The sequence below is a fragment of the Zalophus californianus genome, chromosome 16 (genome assembly GCF_009762305.2).
Source record: "Zalophus californianus isolate mZalCal1 chromosome 16, mZalCal1.pri.v2, whole genome shotgun sequence".
Classification (NCBI taxonomy): Eukaryota; Metazoa; Chordata; class Mammalia; order Carnivora; family Otariidae; genus Zalophus; species Zalophus californianus.
This window is the reverse complement of record NC_045610.1, coordinates 31,166,834-31,193,465: the sequence shown is the minus strand read 5'-3', so window position 1 is coordinate 31,193,465 and position 26,632 is coordinate 31,166,834. Positions and strand designations below refer to the sequence as shown.

The window sequence follows — 26,632 nt, the reverse complement described above, 5'->3', positions numbered from 1 at the left end:
TTTTAATACAGGTGTTTTTGTGTTGTCAAATCTTTTTCTTTGTGCTTTCTCCTTTTTAATAATTTTTTAAAGTCCATTCCTTGCCAGATTTCAGATACATATTAACCTAGTTTTTCCACCTCCCCCCCCCCCCCCGCCGCCCCTGTGTCAGTCTTTATTTAACCCACTTATGAAATTATTTTGTTTGGTATAAGGTATGAGATGAGGGGCTGTACTTTATACTTTTGTTTTCCCAAATAATTTGTTGTTGCAACTACTCATTGTGTTGTGGTATCTCCATTACCATAGATTAAACTTGCATAATCTAGGGTCTGTTTGGCACTCTCTGATGTTTCAGTTGCTTTGTCAATAAATATTTACTGGGTGAATGAGTGTTTTATCTAATTCTTCTTTGCCAGTACCAACTATTGTGTAGCTTTATTTGTGCCTTAAATCTTTGAGCCATGTCCCAGCCTGTTTCTTTCTTTCTTGTTATTACTGTTGTTTTTCAAAATTTGCACACCAGTTCTCAGATTTCTTTTTCTTCCAAATGAAGTTAAGAATATATATATTTTTTAAAGATTTTATTTATTTGACAGAGAGATAGCGAGAGCAGGAACACAAGCAGGGGGAGTAGGAGAGGGAGAAGCAGGCTTTCCACCGAGCAGGGAGCCCGATGTGGGGCTCGATGTGGGGCTCGATCCCAGGACCGTGGGATCATGACCTGAGCCGAAGGCAGATGCTTAACAACTGAGCCACCCAGGCGCCCCTGAAGTTAGGAATATTATTATCTTACTATCTAGATTAGAACTTAGAACTCTTGATCAAGTTCCTACAAAACAAGAAAAAAATTGGTAAAATTGTGATTCCAATTGAATTAAAACTCTTAAAGTTAAATTGGAAGGAATATATTTCTGTTTGAAGCCATCTCTCTTAAACCCCAAACAAGCTTCAGATAAATTCTAGATGTTTAATTGCTGAAAAGTAGCCTTTGAGTTGTAACAAGTTTCACTGAGCAGAGTTTACCTTCTGATCAGGAAAGGAAATTTCCAATAGTGTAAATGTTTCCTTTAGTACCTTTGTAATTAGAATTGGAGAAGTAGGAAAATGGTTTTTTTCTTTTACATCAACCTTCACTAAACCAGTGAAATGTATGTTTAGGGTTAAATACATTTAACTGGATTTTAACTAATTAATATTTATATTGTAAACAAGTTGCATGGTAAAATTTGTCAGATAGGTGTACTTGTGTGTCTGTCTTTGATTAGGGATTTCTGTTTATAGACAGAGATTGAAAATTGTTTCTTTGGTTTTCTTTGATGTTCAGAGTCAGAGCTCAATTTTGCACCTTTTGGAGAATGAGGCAGGTGCAGGTAGAGAAGCTGACAGCTCTTGGGAGGGTTAATTAGAGCTAATTATAATTTGATTGACCTGCTTTTTCTCCAGAAAGCTTAACCAAATCTTCCTTTGCAAAATGAGGGTTTTGCTTTTTCAGACAAACTGAAGAAAATCTTTATTTCTTGGATTTACAAATGTCTGTCATTTTACACACTTTACAAAGAAGTGTCACCACATAATTCGTAGAAGCAGGGATATGAGTGGGGTGGGAAAGGACCATCACGATTATATAGTCCTTGAGAGCATATATTATATTAGCTTGTGATGAAAAACTGTACTTTTTAGGGAAATGTAAACTAGTGTGCATAATTTTTAAATCTATGTAATGAAAAACCAAGAAATACAATCGTCAAACATAATGAAGTGTAACTGTCCCTCATCCCACAGTTTTGATATAACCTCATTTGCTTAATAAATACTATGAAAGGAAAAAAATAGATACTATGAAAGGATTTTTAAATTGATATATAAAGAGAATATAATGAAATGATTTGCTTTTTGTTAAGTCATTTTCACAGCATGATTTATGGTTGTTATTGTAATTATTCAAGTGAAATATAGTTCTACTAATAGTCTCATAAAATTGAAGCGTTTTATGAAGAATTTTTCTGTGAAAGCTTCTACCTAATAAAATTCTCTAAGGCAGTTATTATATATGCAAAACAAAGTTGTCATTTTTACCGTCAGCCCAGTTATATCTCATCTTTATGGTAAGTGGAGCACTTGTTCATATTACATGGTGTTTTACTGTCAGCTTGTGTTCTAATTTGGGCAGTCAAGACTCTGGCTTTAGAAAGTTAGGCAGTAAAATACTAAATATTTTAATGACAGTTCAAGATAGCAGCAGGAGATACTAAGCATGTGATTAATTAGACAACAGATATTATAAAAGATAAAAGGAGGGAAATACCATTGTAAGCTGAAGTGGTCTGGCTGCCCAGAGAAGGTAAAATCTGAAGTAGATTTTGAATGATAGGCAAGAACCAAATGAAGAAAAAAGAGGAAAAGTGTATACATAGTGGAAGGAACAATGTGCTGAAAAGCATCTTGAAAGCAGGAGAGTTCAGTGTAAGGAAATTTGGTAAGTCATGTAATTGGATATGGTAATCATGTAAGAAGGTGCTAAAGCTGGAAAGATAGATTTGGAACCAGTAGTGGAAAGCCTTGAAATATGGATATTGAGGATGTATTTTATCATACTACCTAAGGTTATCTTAGGTTGGCTACCTGAGCAGTATTTTGGGAAAATTAATCCTTCAGAAGCATGCAGAATACATGAGAGTGAAGAACACAGTAGGCAGGGTGATCATCTATGTGATTCTCATAGTACCTAACGATGAGGTGATGAGAACGTGAATCAGTAAAGTGGTGACAAGAACACAGATTAAGGAATAGCTGCAAATACATCATAAAAAAAGACTTCACAGTGCTTAATAACTGGTTAGGTATGAAGGTGGGATGGTGGGCTGGATGTATGCATGGAGGAGGAGTAAGGAAAGAGAAAGGAGAAAGGACATATCAGAGGCCCATAGAAAGTTCCATGAATTCATTTTCTCCCCCAAGTGCATCATGCTTACAGAATGAATTGTAGATCCATTTGTGAATACCTGCAAATTACTTTGAGATCATCCATGGGGATAAATAGTATACATGTTTTAATAAATCTGATATACAAGTTAAGGAACCTATATATAACTTGCTTTTAAACAGTTTTCCTTCAACAGCCTTCTTCCTGCAATAACCCTTAATCTTTTTCACAAGCTGTAGTGGGACTAAGACCAACAAGAGTTCTCCAATAAGTGAATGTCGGAAGCTGATAAGAGAAGTATTCTTTCAGGCTTGGTAGCATAAGTTACATTATACCAAGACATATATCTCTTTGGAGTCCCTTTTTTTCTCCTGTTGGCCATTGACATTTTGAAAGATTTACTGATTAGCTTAAAAATTACAGAATTTCAAAGGTTACTAATATGGATGTGCTAGCCTAATTACAAATGTGCAACTGCTGTTAATGCTTTTTCCTTCTACTTTAGGGAGCCGTTATGACTCGTAACTAGAGAAGAAAAGGTTTTACATAATTGTTGCTAACATTAGAAAGACCTGTGCACATTATGTTATTATGTTCCCAAACAACTTCTCTAAAGTTCAATAACTGGTATTACTAATTGATTGCCTCAGGAAAGCCCTTAATAAATTGTCTAGTCTAGCTCTCTAATCGCACAGGTGATTATGTATATCTTTCAAAAGCAGTAAAGAGGAACTGTACCAAGAACTGTAATTGTTTCTTTAACCTTCCTGTGAGAGTTGTTTTGAGGTTATAAAGTAGGTGTTGTTATTTCCCATTATACAACTGAACAAACTGAGTTTCTTAGAGAATTAGAGAATTACACAGCCAGGAAAGAAAAAAAAAATCACAGATCAAAGATTCTGACTTAGGTATAGCTCATTCTAACACTCATGTTTTCTCTTCTTTATCATGTTCCTTGTGGAGAAGAAGTACTGTATGTGGAAAAAAACACAGCACATTGTCTTTTGTCTGAGCTTATACTGCCCTTTGTGTGAGTTGATAATACCCTTTGTCTCCTTCATCAAAGGAGAATTTGGTGTGATCTTTCCTGAAGATTCACTGTGAAATTGTAAGGTGGAAAATCCTCATTTTACAATGGGACAGTATGAGTTGGAAGTATTTCCTCAGTGTCACCAAAAAAAAACCAAGTTCGAGATTTGACTTCATAATTCAAGATTCCCTTCCAGTCTCTGTGCTCATACTGCTCAGTATTAAAAAGCATAATGCTCATGTTGATTTTTTGATTGCTATTGCATCTTGGTTTCTCTTTTATTTTCTAACTTTCTAAACTGAATTCATCTGTACCTAATACAAAGTAATGCAGTGAACTGGCTGCAGCATTTACCCCAGTGGGATTTCGGGCTCATGTGAGGTACTCAGAAAATTCTGGCTCAGTTGTTACTGACATAGGAGGCTTTACAGTTATTTATTAGAAGATGACCCGGGAGGAAAAGAAAAAAATGGATTTATGTGATTCTGCATTGCTAAATACAGCACGCTGCTGCCATCTCTTTTACTGCTTCCTCTAAAAGTCATCATTTCAATGCACTAATCTTCTAAACAGCCATTCAGTGGGAATTGGGCTAGAACTTTGCTGAGGGGTCACATTTACCAACCTGACAGTTATACATTGACAAAAGAAATAGCATGAATTTATTCAGCATCAAAACCTCTGCATCCTTTACCACCCAACCGCATTTCACACTGTATTACCATCAGTGAACTATCATGGCTATATAAATTCCATCCAGATTCTTCGTTTAATTAACTAGCATTCTTTGAACAAAAATAAAAGTGCTGTTTTTATAGAGGAATAAAAGCTGCATGAAGTGAGCGTGAAGGAGACAAATCATCAAATTAGTTATTATTTATCGCAGCTATGGAGAATTCTCTGCCCCTCTTTCTCTTCAGCGGCAATATATTTTTTTCTAGCCTGAGTGAATGGAAAATGGGGAACAGTGTAGCAGCCTCGAAGATATTTTAGTGTATTTTCATGGCCGCATCCTAAGCTCGTGTGGGTTTGGGCACTGATGATACTGTCATCTACGAGTGATTTTTTTTTTTTAATCATTTTCTGTAGTTGGAGAGACAGTATGGTGTCGTAGCCAAGTGAGCATGAACTTTGGGATTATACTGCCTGGGTTCAAATCCTAGGCCAGCCACGTTTTGGTCTGTGATTCTGAGCAAGTTACTTGACCTTTCTGTGCTTCAGTTTTCCACCTATTAAATGAGTATAAGAATAGACATGCTTCACACAGCAGTGTGTGGATTAACTGAGCTGGTCCCTGTAAAGCATTTGAAGTGGTGCCAGCAACCATTTCCCTCCTGTATGCACAGCCGCGGTCTGACATGAAGTTGATCAAGCTGTGACACACTCATGACACGGTCACCTGGCCTGAACCAACTGATGTGGCTTGGTAAATGTTCTTCTATTTCCCCAGGTCTTTCTTTCTAACAGTACCCTTTGATGAGAAGACCACTGGTTTTAAAGATAAGGAAATCAAGTTCCTTGGGTTTTTGTTGGTGGTGGTGTTGTTTTTATCTGAGTATAGTGGGCATGCAATGTTACCTTAGTTTCAGGTGTACAGCCCAGCGATTCAACAGCTACAGTTAGGCTGTGCTCACCACAAGTGTAGTTAGTGTGTGTCACCAGGCAACACTGTTGTGATGCCATTGATTCTATTCCCCTGGGCTGTGCCTTTTGTTCCTGGGGCTGAAATCAAGCCCTTTGAATCAGAGGTGTAGGAGGCCATTGGTTGGCCACATCTCTCCATCCTGAACCCTCCTGTCAGATTTAGCTTTCCACAGCACTCTGTTCTCACGTCAATTTCTGCTCAAAAGGCCTGAAGATTTACCTATACAAGCCCTTTTGCCTGTCATGCCATTTCTACCAAAGCCTGGCTCTTTCCCTGTCTCTCCTCAGCCTTTCTTTTATCCATTGTTCTCCCAGGAAGCACCGACTCCAGTCAAAATTGATCTAATGCATTTCTCAAATGTACCACATTTCTTCTTGTCTTTTCTTCCGTTGTTCACATTGTTCTTTCTGTCTGTCATGCGCTACTCTGTTTTTCCACTTATCTAAGGCATACTTAATGTTCTGAATGGAGCCAGCGAAGGGAAGGTATCTTTTATCCTATAATATGATTATCTAGATGCACTAGCTGCTAAATAAATGTTGTGAATGATGATGAAGCCTTCCGTTAGCTGCACTTTCCAACTGTATTTAGAATCTAACCACTTGACACCATCTCCAACACTCTCACCCTTGTTCAAACCACACACAGTTTGTATGCCTGTCCCCTTCTCCCTGCTCCACACTTGCCCACCCCCTGCAGTTTGCTCTCAACCCAACAGCAAGAGTAATCCACTTATAAATTTGTCAGATAATAATCATTTCTCTGCTCCAAGCCCTCCAATAATGTCCCATCTCACCCTGAGTAAAACCAGTTTTTATGATGGCCTTCAAAGCCTCTTAAGATCTGCCACTCCACCCCAACCTGATCCCTGCCCTTACTCTTCATTTCCCACTACTCCCTTCTTCCTATCCCTTACCACTGTCTACTTAATGCCACACAGGCTTCCTTGCTGTTCTTTAAAGATGCAAGGAACAGTTCCATCTCAGGACCTTTGCACAAACTGTTCCCTTAGCCCAAAAAAGCTCCTTGGGAAATCTTCATGGCTCCATGCTTCCTGCGAGTCTCTGATTAAATATCTTCTCAGGCAGATCTTCACTGATAATCCCTAATTTACTGTCTGTCTCCCCAAACTGTAATGTAAATTCAGGGCCGGGAAGGGCATGAGGGAGGAGTTTTTGTCGATTTTGTTAGGTGCTCTGTCCTCAGTACCTGAAACAGAACCTGACACATAGTAAGTACTTAATAAACATTTATTGAATGTATGAATGAAAAATTGACCCTTAAAAATATGTCCATATTCCTAACTCTCCATTTCAAATGCATTTAGACTCAAACAAAAGCAAGCATCCTATAATAGCTCCAAGAAAATTAAAATAGCCATAGTTGAATATTAGCCATGGCAATTGGAGCAGAAAGTTCCATTGTAGAAAAAAAGATTTCTGCATCAAGTAAAGAGAAAGAAGTGGTTTACAGTATAATAACTGCCATGCTAAATTATATCGGTATCCTTAGGGGATTGTGGTTGACCTATCACCAAAGCACATTTTGAAGGAACAAGGGATTTTGGTCACCCCATCCTCTTCCTAAGCTAGAGAGTGTAGCTAGCATATAGTTTTGTTTTGTCATTTAGTAGCAGAGTAAAATGGTGAAAAGAGCATTCATGTTGGAGTTCGGCAGACCTGGGTTTAAACTCTTTTACTGCTATGTGTCCTTGGACAGGATATGTAACCTCTCCGAGCCTCTGTTTAATTATGTATAAAATGGTTTTTAATAATGACTCTCTCTTGATGTTGTTCTAAAGGTTAAATGAGAGAGGACACATGAATCATCTAAGATATAACATGTTTAATAAATGTGAGCATTGCACCCTATAGAAATAGCTAGATGTTTTGCTACTGAATTCCACCTTTTGGCTTTTTTTGGGGGGGCGTGCAAAATGGTGGGGTTTTTTTAAAGCACGGGGATAGAGGGGTGCCTGGCTGGCTCAGTCGTTAAAGCACGGGGATGGGACCCATGGGCAGAAAGAGCTGCTGCCCCGGGGTTGTGAGGGATGGCCAATTATATACTTGGGAGTTGGGGGAGGTAAGGAAAAGGGAGGTTTCAAAAGGATTTTCATGTGTTAAGACTCACAGGATACCAGAGGCCTTGCCATTGTAAATCAAAAGGGGGATGTAACAGACTCATGTCTAGAAATAAGCTTTGGATCCTAGGCTTGGACCACAAGGAAGTCCACAACACTGCAAATCTCTCAGCTGTATTTGAAGCTGCAAGAATCTTCCTAGAACATGAGCCCTACCACCTACCTGAGTTCCGTGGACGTCTACTCTTTCTATCTTTTGAAACTGTTCTTCTGTTCTCCATTTCCAACTCCCTTTTGCTTCCCTTATTTCCAAAATGTTACGCTAGGTGTGTGAAGTTGGAGATTCCATACTGAAAATTATCCAAGAAATCGACAGAGGAAAAGTAAGATCAGGCGTTTGCTCTGCATAATAACGTGACTACTAAGTTTTAAATTGAGATGTGTGGGGCACATGTCTATTGATTAAGTTTGGGAATTATAACTTCCAGAGGAAGGAAAAGATTTTGTTTCAACTGTTTTGCCGAACTGTTTTTTAACATGGCTTTTTTTCAACGGCCTGAATTTTGAAATCCTCAGGAAGCCAAAGCTGTGGTTGAAGAAACCAGAGCCCTGCGAAGTCGAATCCACCTGGCTGAGGCTGCACAGCGCCAGGCACATGGAATGGAAATGGACTATGAAGAAGTGATCCATCTGTTAGAGGCCGAGATCACAGATCTAAAGGCTCAGCTTGCTGATTATTCTGACCAAAATAAAGTAAGCAAAACCATCCTCTCTTTTAGTTACCATGGTTTCCTTGCCGTTGTCATGTATCCTGTTTTCATTTCCTTTTCATCTGCACTTCTAAACTAGGTCAGTGTTTGTCTTCTATTATTCAATGATAGGATGATGTGTCGTGATGGGATGGGGGGGTAGGTCATGCGAAGGTTGTGAGCCTCCCTTTATCCACATAGCTTGGGGATGGAAAAGCATGTGCCCCATATTTATTTGGGTCATTGGTCAACATTGTACAGCTCAGGCATTAAGTCCTGGAACTATTTAACATTTAATTGATTACATTGGTTTTCTCCTTTTGTTCCTAAACTTGCTAATTTGCCTGGTGGGGATGAGAGGAGGGGAGTCTAGGGATGGGTTTTGCTCTTTGATTACAGCACTCAAGGAAGTGTGAATGTTAAATAATTTTTGCCCAGGGCCCAAGATAGTTAATAGAAAGAAACTGAGTTTGAATTTAATAGGCTCTAATTTCAATGGCAAAAGACCAAATGCTGTTCAGAAGGCAATGTGATCTTTTTTATGTGAAATTTTTTAGTTTGTGATTTTTTTTTATAACATAATACATACTATATTCATTGAAAGGTCTTCAAAAACTATAATAGACATATACATTTTTATTTCACTGAGGTAGAAAATTAAGTAAATTGAAATACATATTTTATAACTTTTAACGAGTTCACTTAGAATAGGTATTTATGTCTCTAATCCAGTCAACTTTCAAGAAAACATAAAGCAAATTTGAACACTTTATGTCTCTTTATATAAGTATAAAACAGTTAAATACCTTAAATACAACAGATGGAAATGAAACCAGTTTTAGAAAAGCAAAATACAGAAGAAAATCTGAAATTTTCTTTGGTCAGCTCTTAAGAGTCACTAACATTTCTCACATCTGCCCATTTAAACCAATTCCAAAAGAAAGCTGATATTCTTGTCACCCTTTGATAATATACAGGCCAAGGGAAAATTGTATTACTTGAAAAGGCAGCAATACTTAAAAATATTACATATTTTTATCTACATTTATTTTTGGCCCAGTATTTACATTCTGAAATCAGAGATATATGCTTATTTCATGTGAGTAACTTTAACATGATTCTGAAAATAATGGGAATTATCAAAATATCAAAAGTACTGTTTCCTTTGCTGTGCAAAACTTTTTATCTTGATGAAGTCCCAAAAGTTCAGTTTTGCTTTTGTTTCCTTGCCTTTGGAAACATGTCCTGAAAAAAGGTTGCTGCAATGTTGGGATGAGTACTGAGTATTATACACAACTAATGAATAGATGAAACACTAAAAATAAATAAATGAATAAAATGAAATTAATGAAATTCCAAAAAAAATAAATTAAAAAAATTTTTAAAGTACTGTTTTATAAACTCTATGTACTTTTGGAGGGATAATCAACAGTCTTTAAAAATACTTTCTAAGTAATATTCAGAGTTCTCATGAATTTATTCTTTTTTTTTTTTTGTAAAGCATAGTTTATTTGCAATTCTCTGTCCCAGCTCCTAGCTGAGACACATTTTTGTCCTAAGTTGTCTGGCAATATAATTAATTCAGTTTTTCTCTTTTTTAGCATAATGGTGGCTCATGCCATTCCTCCTAATAAGATTCTAAGCTAAGCCCTTATCCTATCTCTGAAAAAGCAATCTTTTGTTTGTTTATTTTTCTTTTCTTTTTTTTTTAAGATTTTTATTTATTTATTTGACAGAGAGAGACACAACAAGAGAGGGAACACAAGCAGGGGGAGTGGGAGAAGGAGAAGCAGGCTTCCCACTGAGCGGGGAGCCTGACACAGGGCTCGATCCCAGGACCCTGGGATCACAACCTGAGCCAAAGACAAACGCTTAACGACTGAGCCACCCAGGCGCCCTGTTTTTGGTTTGTTTTTTTTTTAAGATTTTATTTATTTCTTTGTCAGAGAGAGAGAGAGAGCACAAGCTTGGGGAGCAGCGGGGCAGAAAGGAGAAGCAGGCTCCCCGCTGAGCAAGGAGACCAATGTGGGACTTGATCCCAGGACCCTGGGATCACAACCCAAGCGAAAGGCAGACACTTGACTGACGGAGCCACCCAGGCATCTCTGTTTGTTTATTTTCTAAAGAAAAAATATTAGACGAGAGCATCTCAACATTTCCCAAACTTAATGCCAGTGGAGAAAGAAAAGGAAACTTTTTTTTCAGTTATTTGAGATTGCTTCAAGAGACATTGATGAAGATATTAGAGAACTCAGATTCAAATATTCATTTTTAAGACACAGATTCTTTTTCTAACAATGTTTTTATTTTTCACTAAGTTTTCCCTTATCTCATCTCTATACTTACTTACCTTTTTTATTTTTGTTTTTTCTGTTTACCCCCAGCTTAGGAAATAAAACATTACCAACACCTTTGAAGATCCAGTGTCCCTCCCCAGTTGCATTCCCCTCCCTCACGCTCAGAAGTAACCACTTTCCTAGATTTAGTATTAATCATTTTCTTGATAATTTTACCACATATCTTTATATCTCTTAAAAATAAATATTGCTGGGGCACCTGGGTGGCTCAGTCGTTAAGCGTCTGCCTTCGGCTCAGGTCATGATCCCAGCGTCCTGGGATCAAGCCCCGCATCGGGCTCCCTGCTCAGCGGGAAGCCTGCTTCTCCCTCTCCCGCTCCCCCTGCTTGTGTTCCCTCTCTCACTGTCTCTCTCTGTCAAATAAATAAATAAAATCTTTAAAAAAAAATAAAAATAAATATTGTTGAATCTTGCCTGTTTATCAACTTTATATAAATAGAAATGTCCTGCATGTATTCTTCCTACTTGCTTTTTTCACTGAACCTTTTATTTTTGCAATTCATCTATTTGAAATTTATAGCCAGTTCATGTATTCTCATCACTCTTTTGTACTCCCTTAAATGGATATACTACAGTATATTTGCCCATCCTGTCTTTGATGAACAGTCCAATTGTTTCTGTTTTCTTTATTAGGAACGATGTTGCTAAAAAACACTTTTGTACATGTATCATGCTCTGCATGCATAACAGTTTGTCTTGGGTTCATATCTTAGGGTGGAACTGCTAGACTGAACGATGATCAATCAATTTTACTAGGTAATGCCTAATTGTTTTTGAAAGTTTTTGAACCAATTTTTACTTCCACCAGTAGTGAATGAGAGATACTATTCACCCCACACCCTTGCTGACACTGTTTTCATTTACTTTTAATTTATATAAATCTGGTAGGTGCGATAAGTAAATCTCATTGGGTTTCATTTGGATTTCATTTGGTTTTTCCCTGACTTGGAGCCATTGGTGTGCTGGGACCAGCGGGCACTGGCTCACAATGGGGGATTGTGTGCATCTCTTCTTAACTGCATATTCAGCGACATCAGGTTGGTAGCTTCAATCAGACATGGTGGAGTTATTTACACCCCCAAATGCTATAAACCAGGGTACCTCTGGCCCAGATAGCCAGTTGCGCATATATTTATGTACTTGTTAGGCATTTGTGTTTCTTTGTGAAATGCCTCTTCGTTACTTCAACCATTTTTTCCATTGGGTTATTCTTTTCATATTGATATTAGGGATTGTACATATGTTCCAGTTGCTAACCCTATATTCAGTTATATGTTATTGAAGTCTTTTCTGAAATTTATGGCTTGCTTTTCACCCAATGGTAAAATAAACATTGATTTTCATATAGTCGAACTTACCAGTCCTTTCCCTCATGTGTCTTTTTAGAAGGTCTTCCATTCCCAAAGATATTCTTTGATATTTGCCTCTGAAAGTTTTAAAGTTTTGGAGGTGCCTGGGTGGCTCAGTTGGTTAACTGTCTGTCTTCAGCTCAGGTCATGATGTCAGGGTCCCAGGATTGAGCCCTGTGTTAGCACCCTGCTCAGTGGGGAGTCTCCTCCCTCTGCCCCTCCCCTTGACTCCTGCATATGCTCTCTCTGTCTCTCTCTCAAATAATAAACAAAATCTTTAAAAAAATAGAAATTGTAAAGTTTTGATCCTTCTGTCATTGGTTTTGTGGTGTTATGTGGGGGTGGGTATCCATATTATTATTTCTTTATTCTAAGTGAATGACCAACTATCCCAGCACTATTTATTCAAAAGTCTCTTCTTTCTTAATTGATCTACAAATCAGCTCTGTCATAAATCAAGATTGCATGTGTGTCTATCTTCCTGAGGGCCCTCTATTCTCTTTCATTGGTCTATTTGTATATTCATGCCAATAATATATCTTACTCTATCTTTTACAGTAAGTCTTGATATCTGATCACCCTGCCTAGTTCTTTTTTTTAGAAGTATGTTGGCTGCATGACCCTTTGATCTCTTATATATATTTTAGACTTGGCTTATAAATTCAACCAAAAGGGAAAAAAAAAACTATTGGGATTTTTACTGAAAATGCATTAAATATATAGATTAATTGGGGAAAAATTTACATATTTATGATTGAGTCTTTATTAATAAACACCAATGAGGCACAGAAAGGTTAGTTGCATCGTGACCAGAGAATCTAGTCTATAGCATAATAACTCTAAAATTTGTTGATGGCTGCTTTACGGTTTACTGTATGGCTAGTGTTTGCACATGTTCAAAGTGAGCTTGAAAAAAATTCTGCAGTTTTTTGATGTATCATTTTTCTATAATCTACTAGATCAGGGTCATTAATTGTGGAGTTCAGTTCTTCTTTAATCATCTTAATTTCCTTGTCAGAGGAATGCATTAAAATCTCCCATTTTTTTTAATTTATATATTTTGAAGTAATATTTTTAGCAGCATACAAGCTTAGAATTACATTATCATCCTTTATGGAATGTTGTGACTTTTCAATTTAGCAATCTTCTTTTCCCCTTAATATTTATTTTTGATTGATATTAAAATAGTTACAACAGCTTTCTTTTGGTATTTACCTGTGTGTGTTTTCCTTTCTTTTACTTTTAACTCTTCAGTGTCCTTATGTTTTAATTGTATATGTGGTAAACAACATATAACTGAATCTTTTCCTTATCTTACTAATTTTTTATCTTTAATTGGAAAGATCTTTCCATTTATACTTTTTTATTTGCTAATGCTCTTGGCTTCATTTACACCCTCTTTTAATTTATGCATCTTATGTGTCCTCTGTTTTTTGGTTGTTTTTTTAGTTGTCATTTCTTGCCTGTTTTTTTTTTTTAATTGGTTCAGATTTCTCCTATGTTCCCCAATTCCCATTCCATTTATTTCCTTCTATTTTAGACGGTATGCGCTCTATTTCTAATTTTTAATGATTATCTTAGAAATTTTAACATTCTATTTTAGCTTAAATTATAAAACTAATCACTAGCTTTCCCCTTCTTCTAAATATTATAAGCACTTTAGAACATAAATCCTATCATCCTGTCCTACTTAATTTCTATTTTTGTCAGTATTTTAGTTCTTTCTTGACTTTTAACACCATAAGTTAGACACTATTACAATTTATTTTGTGCTGTCAACCTTTGTTTAAATAGATGCCCATGTTTACCATTTTCTAAGTTCAGCATTCTTTTTGCATCTCAGACCTTCTTGCTAAAATTATTTCCTTCCTGAAGTACATGTTTTAGAAATGTATTTAATGAGGATCTGTTGGTAACAAATTCTCTTCAGTTTTGTTTGTCTGAAAACATCTTTATTGAACTTTTGCTCTTGAAATACATTTTTGCTACTTTTAATGTAAGTTGACATTTAATTCCTTTCAGTGTTTATTTCATGGTTGTGATATCAGCAGTCAATCTGTTATTTGTTTGCAATACGTTGTTTCTTTCTAGATGATTTTAAGATCTTTTTATTTTCAATGTTCAGCATTTGACTATGACTCTTGTGTTGACTTATTTTTATTTATGTTGTTTGAGCTTCACTGAGCTTCCTGATCTGAGGAACGGTGTCTTGTTATTTCGGAAATACCCCAAACTGTTATACTGAGCAGTTTCTTCTTCATTCTTTCTGAACCCTCATGGGTAATTCACATGGGGTGTATGCCAGATCTTCATCTAGTTATATTCTCCTTACCTCTTCTCCCTTCTTTTATATTTTCCATTTTTATTTTTCTGCTGCATTATGAGAACCTTCTTTACCTCTGCCTTCCAGTTTACCCATTCTCTTTTCAACTATATCTAATTAGATATTAAACCCATGAATTAGTTTTTAATTTAATTTTGATTATATTTTTATTTTTAAGATTGATTCTTTTATGTCATGTAGATCTATTTTTATAGTTTCTTTTCCCTTTGTTATGTTTTAAATTCCTCCCTAATTTTTAAAACATTAAACAGTATAGTCTGTATCTTATCACTCCAGTATCTCTTGTCTTTATAGGTCTGATCCTGTGATTTGTTTCCTTCAGCTGACTTTTATTCATGGTAGCTTATTTCCTGAGGTCATGTTCTTTTGACACATTATATGTATGAATTCTTTGGGATCTGAGTTTAGAAAATATCCCTCCACAGAAGTTTTGTGTTTGCTTCTACCATTCAGGGACTGTTTTAAACTTAAATTTCAGCTTATAAATTTACAGGATACATGGGTAATACAAATTATGCCCTCAAACCTTCATGAGTGGGGGCTTGTGATTAGAAGTTATAGGGGAGACTTTTTTTAACCCACTTGCCAGAACCAAAATCAAAATCATGTATTTACTTCTGTAAGGTTTGTTTCTTTCTAATTCACCCATTAGAACCTCAGAACAAATTATGCTGCACTGTACTCTTATGAGTGAGTTTAGCCAGCATTGTTGTTGTTTGTCTTCATGGAATTCCTTTACTGTCCATGGGAACGCTTTACTTCCCTGCCAGCTCAGCTTTACATTGGATCATATTTGCATCATATTACATTAAATATATGTACATCTTCAGCAATTTTTGTTGTACCCCACTGGTAGCAATTTCTGTCCGCAGCTGGCAAGCCATATTGTAAAAAAAAAAAAAATCATATACTCAATTTAAATGTATTTTGCTATAAGAATCAACAAAGTCATATACAGCTTATCTCATAAAATTTGCAACATCTCTGTGCAGTTTAACTTTTAAATATGCAATTAGTTAAATGCCTACCCAAATTAGAAGATACATACGGTAAGAGAAAACAAATAATATGGTAATGTTGGATATCAGTTAATAAAAACTGCAAATAGGAGCCACTGATGTAAAAATCAAAGAAATGAGTAAGACCTTCCTTTTGATACCTCTGTCCAGGAAGGTTTTCAAGAGTTAAGAAAGAGAATTACAGTACTCGACTGCCAATTGCGAAAATCGGAAATGGCTCGAAAAACTTTGGAGGCATCCACTGAAAAGCTTCTTCATTTTGTAGAGGTAAATTTTCCCATTATATTATTTTATGTCCATTTTTAAGAAATCTGTAGATGACTGACATATAGATAAATGTCCTAGTATTTGGTGACTAATGAAACATTCTCTGGCTCAAAATAGCAATGCTAACCTATAGTCAGGTTTAAAATTGCATAGATAATGAAAAGACCAGCTAACCAATAGATTGTTAAGAGAAATAATTGAGATAGGATAACATGATCCCAAATATATGCTATGTTTCAATGAATACTTTCTCAAAACTCTTAATACTGTATAAACATTATTTGATAAATAATTACCCTATAAAGAAATGTTCCCATAGCTATTACACATCTGAGTATAGTTCCATGTCAATGTAATTCATTTTTTTCCCTCATGTAACAGAAACACCTTTTAATCAATTGGGAGTGGGAGGAGGGGGGAGGTTATAAATATTAGTTAAGTAAGAAAAGACATCTTAAAAATATCAAACTTACAATCTCCTTTACTGTTTTGTTTGTCTCTAGACTATTCAAGAATTATTTTCTGATAATTCTTCTCCTTTATCAAATTTAAGGTAGGAATATTTAAGTGTTTTCTGTAGAGTATGATTACATTTTTCATTTGGTAATTGTGATTAAAATACTAAAATCTCTTAAATAGCCTTAAGATGCTACATAACTCCTACCGGATGCTTTTTTTCCCCCTATTTTGTGGAAAGAGATACAAGGACATGCTGTTTTTGACCCCATCTCTGTAAGAGAAATCCCTGGAGGGTAGCCAGTCACTGTAACCTAGTACTCTAAAATTGAGGGTAGGAATCACCTATCTCATTTTTGTCAGGAGTTCTGTAAAGATGGGATTACCTTGAAGTTTCTAAGCATCCTGTGTATGAATAAAAATTACTTGAAAGGTCAGTCTCAAGCCAGCAGATCAGTTGTTATGGCAAACAGAATTTTATAAAACATGTTCATGCAATCAGTTTCTTTCATTTTCAACGTTCAGTAGACACAAATAAAAGGAATACATTTGGAGGATACACCTTGGTTTTGTTATTATTCAGTTTGTTTCAAATTTAAAGTTTCTTACTAAGAGCTACAAACTTACTAATAACATTTATGTATTTCAGACTGCAAGTTTATGGTCATTTTGATACATAATGAAAGACAAAAGAAAGTTTCCTGCTTATACATTTTCAAAGCAGTTTTTTCCCTCATCGTAGAATAGCTGCTGTTAGCAATGTATTTCTACTTCTAGCAATACACTCTTGCAGAAACAGGAAAACTCTGCCCTTTACTATGAAAACAGCAGTTTAATAAATGAAGATGATTCATTGTATTTTATTATATTTTAGGGTTCCACATGGCTTTTTTTTTTTACTTTAGAAGAATGTCTATGGTAGTACACTTTAAAAATAATTTTATTATTGAAATGTAGTTGTCACACAATATTCTGTTAGTTTCAGGTATACAACATAGTAATTTGATCATTCTATACGTTATGTGATAGTAGTACACTTTCAAACTCATTGTAATGCTTTATTCTAATGAAAGATCTGACATTTTATTGCTATCCATGCTACTGATGATGTAAGATAATTATGTGACTTTTGTGATAATATTTTCAGTAAGAATTTAAAATACTCAGCAACCAGATTCCCCTTGTGTGGTTGTGTGTCCCCCATTCCCACCCTCTAGGTTTCATTGTGCCCTTGAATAATAAATCAGAAGTTTTGGTATTAAAAATAAAGGTTAAAAATGACTATTTAAAAGCCAGAACCTGGTTCATGGAAAAGGGGTTACCTTGAAAAACTACATTAAGCAACTTTTCACCACATCTTGGAAACTTAAACTCTAGGAAAATCTGGTTCAGTCTTTTTATCATACTATATCTTCTGTAATAAATTTTGGCCTTGGTCATTCAACACAGAATAAAGGCCCTGTATTTGAATTTGAGAATTGATGCTTTAGTTTCTCCTTGTGAATTAATACCATCATGCTTATGAAGATGGATTACAAATAATAATGTTTTCGTTATCAGTTTAAAATTGTCTCTTTTCAAGTAAAAGTTTCAATGTAATGGTTTTTTTCCAGTAAAACCTTGCATTTTAAATTACACCAGAGCACATTCATTTCAGGTGACATTTGCATCTTCACAAAGTGATATAAATGCTCTAGGCTGTTTTAGATTTAGGGGACAACAAATGGAAGAGCTTAAGAGATCATTTTAGTTCAAACAAAATTCAAAAAAGGTAATTTCAGGAGCAAATATACATATCAAATTTATATTTAATATTATAAGAAGTAATAGTAAATGTCCATTTAATAAATTTATGTTTAAGTGCTTCATTTGAATTTTTACAAAACTAAATAAAAGGCTACATCTTGTTAGCATAACATGAGCACTCACAAAATAAGCCCAACAAATGATTTATTCCTCCTTATTATGAGGTCAATCTAATTCTTTAAATATGTCTTTGTTACATAATAAAGAACCGAAAACAAATGTTTTGTGATTACTTCATTTTATGGCTGTAAGAATACACTATTCCCAGAAATACAAATATTTTTGTACATAAGAATTCACATTAAGCCAAGATAGATGTTATTTATTGTATGATAAGTTCAACTTTATGTTATTGCCCTCACAGTGAAAGAAGAGCTATGTTAGCTTCTCAGACTTCCCTTACACCACTGGGAAGGAATGGACGTAATATCCCAGCAACGCTGGCTCTTGAATCTAAGCAACTTGTTAAATCTGTTCGGGCCATACTTGACATGGATTGTAAGTTTTATGCAATTTTTCACTTTTTTTTTTTTTAGTAATGTATTTAATAGAACAAAAGGAAATTTCAAGCTTGACAGTTTAGTTTTGTTAAATGTGTTGGTTTGCCTACAGTAAAATTAATAGCTAATCGATAAATACACTAATTTTAGGGGGAGAATATTTACTTTAAGTGCCTGAAATGGCTTCGAAGAGAAGTTGGCTGCTTAAGACATGTTTTTAACTCTACTTCCATCCAAAGTCTCTTGAATGGAAGAATAAATAGAAAAATAAATCCACAACAACACTGGAAACGTGAAAGGTTAGAACCCACATTGAGGAATTTTTGAATAATATATAACAGATGGAATAAAACTGAAGGTACAGCCCAGCTGAGCAAAAGACCCCAAAACACAATAAAGATGAATGACAAAACTGCTGAAACAGTGAGTTAAGTAGAACCATGAGAAAACTTCCAGGATCGCAGGCAGGGAAAACTAGGAACAGACCCTTGGGCAGTAGGCACGGTAATTAATTAAGGGCCGTGGAATAGCTAAAGCAGTTCCCTCCTCATCAGAGCTGCTGGCTCAGGCATTTACTCCTAAGCCAGGGCCAAGAGAATACCTCTCTTAAAAGAACTGCATGATCTGTCGCTGGACACCCCCAGAGTCAGCACAGGGCTAGAAAGAGAAGCAGGGCAACTGGCTGAGTAACTTCCAACAGCCCAGCAGACAGGGAGACCCTTGGGGAGAGCTTAAATGATTGGATGTTTCCGTCCTTCCCTCCTCCTGTCTCCCAGCACTTTTGCCTCTTCATGGATTTGGACTCCCTTTTTCTCTGTTCTTCTGTCTGTCCCCTTGATGTCAGTCCATCTGCTGGTTGTCTTTGTGCTGGCATCTCTCATTCCACTCTCCCTGGTTTGCCACTCTCAGTCTTCCCTATGCTGGGGACCAGATAGTAAATATCTATAAATATAAATGTGGAGAAGTACAAATGAAATTCTGTGTTAACAAAGTATCCAAGTAAGTTTTGAGTCAGATCCTGGGTAGTGAAATGGTTTGGCTTTGTAGAGAATAATATTCAAAGACCCTTTGGGGGTAACTTTTTACTTCAAAACTGTGTTACAGAAAGAGGATTGGAAACCATGCCTCTAATGGTATCTGTTCAATTTCTGCAGTGAGGTGTTTTTTTTTCTTAATTTTGTATAATATATTACATTTAAAAAATCAAATTACATTTCAAAAACCCTATAAGAACTATGTAAAGAAATTCTGTAGGTTTCAGGGTAGATGAAAATAATCAGTTCTAATGTATTATATGTATACTCAGAATTTTATATATTAGGCATTTTTAAGTGAGGGTAGGAACAGTGAGGGAAACACCTGCACACACACACACACACACATAGCCCAGCGGACGTTGCCATCATTAATTTTAATTACCTTGCTAACATTAACCTTTACATTTGTCATACATGATTATTCAAAGAAAATATTTGAAATTCAGCAGAACTTCTTTGGAAGAAAAGTGAAAAATTCCATCTGCACTTTTTATCTGTCATAGATTGTACCTAGTCTGCTGTTTAGACTAGCAAACTACGTTATCTTTTTATTTAGAAATATAATTGCTAATATTGGCACATTTTCTCAGTACTTTTATAATTTTTATGACCTGTCTTTTTATGTTTGATAATTCAGATAAACTCAGCTCGTTTTTCTTTCTCTTTATGCAGTAGCTTTTTTCTATATATAATGAAAAGCAGAAAATCACTACCATGAGGTAGATAATTCAGCTACAGTCTCTAACCTCATTTCCTTTGGTGTGACTGTCTGCTTATCTCAAGTAACAGTTTGGAATTTTCTCTTGGGTAATTGCCTCTACTTTCTTCTTAGAATGAGGACACTCTGGGATTTCCTCAGAAATGAGAATCAGATTTCTTGGGTGTTATAGCTTAAAACCAGTCTCTGGGGAATATCTAGGAGACAATTCTGAACCTTTTTTGGATGGTGGCCTCCACTGAAATCTCACAAAAGCCCTGTTCCCAGACATGGGCAATTATACACATTTGCATCCATCTTCGGGGTGTTTATAAATCCCAACTTAACCTAGAAGTAGGATCACAGAGAACATGAATGCTTTCTACAGCCTTGCAAACCTGGCCATCCAGCTCTCATCAGGATACCTCTAGCAGTGGAAAAGTATGTGAATCCTAGAGGCAGCCTGGAGGAGCAGTTTGAACCCACGGAAACAGTGCTCTACTGAACCCCTGATGATCCCTGGAGGTGCCCCAGGGAGCATCACAATTAGCCATCTGACTTAAGTGGGCAAATTACTTAATCTCTGGTTCTCTTTCCTCATATTAAAAGTGGAGTTCAGGGGGCACCTGGATGGCTCGGTTGTTAAGTGTCTGCCTTCAGCTCAGGTCATGATCCCAGGGTCCTGAGATCGAGCCCCACATCGGGCTCCCTGCTCGGCAGGAAGCCTGCTTCTCCCTCTCCCACTCCCCCTGCTTGTGTTCCCTCTCTCGCTGTGTCTCTCTCTGTCAAATAAATAAATAAAATCTTTAAAAAAAAGGAAAAGTGGAGGGCGCCTGGGTGGCGCAGATGGTTAAGCGTCTGCCTTCGGCTCAGGTCATGATCCCAGGGTCCTGGGATCAAGTCCCGCATCGGGCTCCCTGCTCCTTGGGAGCCTGCTTCTCTCTCTGCTTCTCTCTCTCTCTCTCTCTCTCCGTCTCTCGTGAATAAATAAATAAAATCTTTAAAAAAAAAAAAAAGAAAGAAAACATGGAGTTCATAATATCTGAAGTGGCAGGATTGGGGAATCAAATTGAGATACTTGTAAAGTAGCTAACTAAGCACCTGGTAGTGGAAGATGTTCCATAAATGGACATTACTGTTGCCGGTGCTGCGGTGCTGCTGATGCTGGTACCACATTATTATTTAAAGCAGTTCATTTAAATGCAGATTTTCTCTGTGCTAAGTATTAAGTAATTGTTGTCTAAATCGTCTTTCAATGTGGATTCATTTGAAAATAGGGTAGATGAGAGCTTTTCTTAATATGTAACATTTATTTTCAACTTTGAGTTAGAACCTAACCATCACAGGAAACCGTGGTTAAATGTCTGAATCAGCATCTTATCTTTCAGTTGTTTATTGCTAACTATAACAAAACTATGGTATGTTCCATTATACTGCCTCCACTGAAATGTTATGTAGACAAATAGACATTTTCGATCAGTATTCAAACCCTTGGAGGAGCTTATGTCCATCTCCATCAATATTTACATGGTCGATATCGTAATGTTTTATTGTAATCTTTATTTGAAATAGCTACTTGTTTTGAACTGCAGTCTTTGGTTGACATCTAGATTGACAAAATAATTCTGTAACAAAAGCAGGAAGAAGCAGTTCTATTTTTAAAATGCATAATAAAATAATATCTGGCCAGATAGTCCATAGGAGGTCTTTAATAAGAATTTATTGACTTCCTGGTAAATTGGCAGCACAAGCACAAGCATCTACCTTCCTTCAAGATTCCCATGGAAAGGGGCACCTGGATGGCTCAGTCGTTAAGTGTCTGCCTTCGGCTCAGGTCATGATCCCAATATCCTGGGATCGAGCCCCGCATCTGGCTTCCTGCTCAGCGGGAAGCCTGTTTCTCCTTCTCCCACTTCCCCTGCTTGTGTTCCCTTTCTTGCTGTGTCTCTCTCTGTCAAATAAATAAATAAAAATCTTAAAAAAAAAAAAGATTCCCATGGAAATGATAAATGGAATGTAAAAATAGAGTAAAAATCTTTAAAAGCACTAGCAGTTTACAGGCAAATCTCAAAAAGTTTTCAATAGGGCAGGTAGGACATACAATGACAGCATGAATGGCCAACTTGTTAGTCCCCCTGCTGAACAACAGTGGCAATTATGGGAATAATTGGAGGTCACTCTGGCAGGAGGACAGCCCTTAATGCATTCTATTTTTTTTTAAAGATTTTATTTATTTGACAGAGAGAGAGAGGGAACATAGGCAGGGGTGGAGTGTGAGAGGGAGAAGCAGGCTTCCCGCCAAGCAGGGAGCCCGATGTGGAGCTCGATCCCAGGACCCTGGGATCATGACCTGAGCCGAAGGCAGATGTTTAACCCACTGAGCCACCCAGGCTCCCCAAGCCTTTAATGCATTCTAACTTGAAGGGGTAATGAATAAAGCCAAAGACTGGTGAGGGGGTAAACGGACTCTTTTTCTTTTTTTATCTTGGTGAGTCAGTGGCATTTTTTAACTCCTCAGGATGTATCAAGCAGAAGGCCAACTGGGGCTTGGTCCTTTAGGCAGCATAGAGCCACTTTACCTCTGACATGCACTGGGGCACCTAGGAAAGGGAGCCTGGGACAGTGGCTTCTGCACCAAATGCCATGCTGCTCTTTATAGCCACCTCTGGTCCCAACTCACCTCTCACTCCCCTCAGATTGCTGCATCATCCTTATACTCACAACACAAGTGCACACTGGCAAGCTCCCAGCCAGAGCTTCGAGAGGGTAGCACCCACCACAACTTGGTTGAATGCAGTGCAACCAGGGGGTCCACGCATCCTTTCAAAGATCAAAAACCAATTCTGAGTAGAGAGTTCTCTACATTCAAGCTTTTATAAAGAGAAATATATAACACACACACACATATATACACACACCTGTGTGTTATATTTCTTATGTGTGTTATGTATTATGTGTATATATATATATACACACACATTTCATTCAAGATCTTTTAAACAAATATATATACATAAGCATACCAGTATATGATCATGAAAAAGTCCACAGTATTAAAGCAAGAAAATAGAGCTGTCAAGATTCAGAATAGACTACCATCTACCAAGATGGCAGAGTGATCTCATGCCAAAACCTCCCCATTCTGCTCCTACACTTAGAAATGACATTTAAAATTATGTTTGTGTATTTAAACGATGAAAACCAAGAAATGCACGTCTCTCTGCACCAAGAACAGAGGGTAAAACTGTAATGATAAGTGAGCCCTTAAGCTTCAGAGATTCACGGGATTGAGATAAGCAGCTGGAGCCAAGGTTCCTACACCCACGAGAACCCAAATGATGCCTGAGCAAAGGAAGCAGGGAGCAGGAATCTTCCCGTGGAAAATATACTTTATTTTCTTAAGTTACATATTAGGCATTAAAAAAAAAAAATCCATCCAATTTAAGAGCCATCTGGGCCTACCACTAATTAAAGTTGAAAGTAAATATTCTCATCCACTACAGGTGGGAATATAATTTGGCACAACATTCCTGGGAATCAGTTTTGCAGTATATATCAAGAGCTTTTAAAATATCTATTTGAAAAGTGTTTTTGAAAGTTAAAATAATATTTAGTGGTCATATATTTTAACCCAATAATCCCACCTGTCGGTGTTTTGCAAAGAAAATAATAAGCAATGTGCATAAAAATGCATATATATTTACATCACAGCACTTCTTTTAGTAGCAGAAATACGGATGTTTGACTGTTACAAATTGGTTGACTAATCACGTAAATTTCCCTCAACCAGTTGAAAACAAAGGTGAAATTTACCCCTACCAAACAATGACCATGTGATTACATATATTTGTCTATTCGAGCTTCCTGCATCAATTCAGGTGTTCCTGTCAAAAACTAGCAGTATTTTAACTTTAAAATTAGAATGTCAGTAATAGCTGCTTTTTGTCTTTAAATTCTGAAGCTAATTAGAAGTTATTTAGGCAGATGGGAAAAGGTTTTATGAGAAAAAGGGGAAATGTTATACTGCACATTTGAAGGATTTTATAATTTTTTTTTCCTTTTAGATCCAGAAGTCAGACTTGATATAGCATCTTCTCGTTGTACTTATTCTAGGTCTCAAACTATCATCACTGCTTATTTCTCCAGCACACATTTTTATTAATTAACATGAGTTTATCAAAGGAAAAGCCATATATTTTTGGTGAAAATCAGCTATCCTGTTTAGAATGGGCATTATAGTATTTCCTTCTTCATAAAGTTATCATTGCTATTTATTTATTTATCTTTTCTCTCCTAGAATTGGGGCAGATTGTTCCAAGTATAAGGGGATAGTTTATGTGACTGATGCCATTTCACCTGTTTTTGTAGTGAGGTGAACCTGTTTTCTGGTGGTTTGATCATTCAGAGCTAGATAATACCCATTGTAAATACTGGTGTTGTCACACCATTCAAGGAAAAGCATGAACTCACATATTCTCTTGTACTGTTGCAGTTTGAAAGTAGGTCACTGCTGTGATGTTCCATTAAGAAAATATATCAAATGTAATCTCGGGTGATCTCTGGAAAGGAAACTGCTTGGGGTATTTAATTTTGCTTTACATGAGCAAATTATTGTTAGCTTCAAGAAAAATAAGTAATTTCTTTCCTGGTACAATTTTATTTCCAGGGGGAAAAAAGTGAGAAATACCTCACGTAAGAAAAGGTAACCATTTAGATTTATTACTTCATTCCTTCATGAACTATTTATTGAGTATCTGCAATCGGCCAGACCCTGACCTAGGCAGTGGGGTACTAGCTTACAGAGTCCTTGCTGTCAGGCTGCTTAGGTGCATTGTAAGGGCAGAATTGGACAAACGAGTTAGCAAGTAAGTAAATAATTCCAGACAGCGATGACTGTTACACATACAATAAAACCAGATGATGTATGAATGGGAATGCTAAGCCTCTTTGAAGAGGTGACTTTTGAGCCAAGTTTCAGCCGGGAGAAAATCTGTGGGAAGGGTTTTCTGGCCAAGTACTAAAGCCTTGAGGTAGGAGCAATCTTGACATATTGGAAAGACAGAAGAAAGCCTGGGTTTCTGATACGTAGGAGTGAACAGACGAGTAAGCATGAGCTAAGGGTGGAGATGTAGAGAGGAGCAAGACCACAAAGGGCTTTGAACACCATTCTAAGGAGTTTGGATTTTATTTTGAGTGTCATAGGAGCCACTGATGGTTTTAAGCAGGAGAAAAAAACCTGATCTGATCTACATTTTAAAAGATGATTCAGGCATTTGTTTGAAACTGGGCCATAGGAGTAGCAAGAGTGAAGAAAGCAGGAATTCTTGGTTGGTTATTGCAGTGATTGATGTGGAACAGGATAGTAGCTTGGGCTAGGTTTGAGTAGCAAGGAACAAATAACCATTTTTAAAAAGAGATTTAGTCATTCATCAGTGTGTATCACATTTTGGAACACCTGAAATTGAGTATTTGTATTTAAACTTGATATTCATGTGCATACTGGGTCAGTGAGTAACCAGAAATCCAGATGCACAAAGCAATTGTCTGTTGTCATCTTGGATCTTTGACTATCACATGTTTTCCTATTGCTCCTTCTGCACATTAATTAACTCTTGGGTATTTGCCTTTTTCATTAAACAAATTCCTGAGAATTGAAGTGCTAACGTTATATAATAACATCAAATCCATAATAACTATCTACTGTTTTCTGTCGGTACATAGGAGGCAAACGTAGTACAGGTTGCCAGTCATAAAAATCAGAAAGCCACCGTATTTCCAGTATTTAACATACACAAAAAATATCTAGTGTGAATCAGTCCCAGAGCTACCACATGATAGGCATCTTCCTAGAAGACCATTTCCAGGGAAGTATTTCAGATCCATGCTTTAATCAGTTATGTTGCCAGCAGCTGGAAGCTATGAACACATGTCCAGATGAACGAGACTTAATTCCTCCCACCCGGCAGGCATAGAGTTGTCAAGGGGATTGCAGAATGTACAATATCTAGGACTTATTCAGGTAAAGGCCTACATACCTTCGTACTAACATGGGAACGTAGAATGATTTCCAACACAAAGGTAGAAAAAAAAAATACAAGGACTCCTTCAAAACTTCCAGAAGGCACTGATGTTTGAGTATATAGTACACTATCTCTCTTCCAAAAAAAAATGGAACTCCAGTTCCTTCACAGTTAGAACTGACTGCAGTAATAAGAGTGTCTACCGTAGGGCTCATGTGTCAATCCTATAACCCGACAAGCAAAATGCAGATGATGCCAGAAAGAAACACTTTCCCTCGAGGCCTGAAAATGTCCTCATCCAAACGGAATACGTTCTTTCGGGTTAATGAAATAGGTGTTCTCCGGAGTTCATATGAGGACAGAGTATTAAC

At 36.7% G+C, this 26,632-nt stretch overlaps 1 protein-coding gene across 6 annotated transcripts in view; it reads left to right on the top strand.

Annotated features, from left to right (window-relative positions):
• Positions 1-26,632, top strand: part of STXBP4 (syntaxin binding protein 4) — a 228,133-nt gene that overhangs the window by 92,318 nt on the left and 109,183 nt on the right. For all 6 annotated transcript variants that reach the window (XM_027568028.1, XM_027568027.2, XM_027568031.2 and 3 more), the window contains 4 exons: positions 8,237-8,413; positions 15,629-15,745; positions 16,249-16,298; positions 18,372-18,505. In XM_027568028.1, coding sequence (XP_027423829.1) covers positions 8,237-8,413; positions 15,629-15,745; positions 16,249-16,298; positions 18,372-18,505 — 478 coding nt within the window. The remainder of the gene's footprint in view (positions 1-8,236; positions 8,414-15,628; positions 15,746-16,248; positions 16,299-18,371; positions 18,506-26,632) is intronic.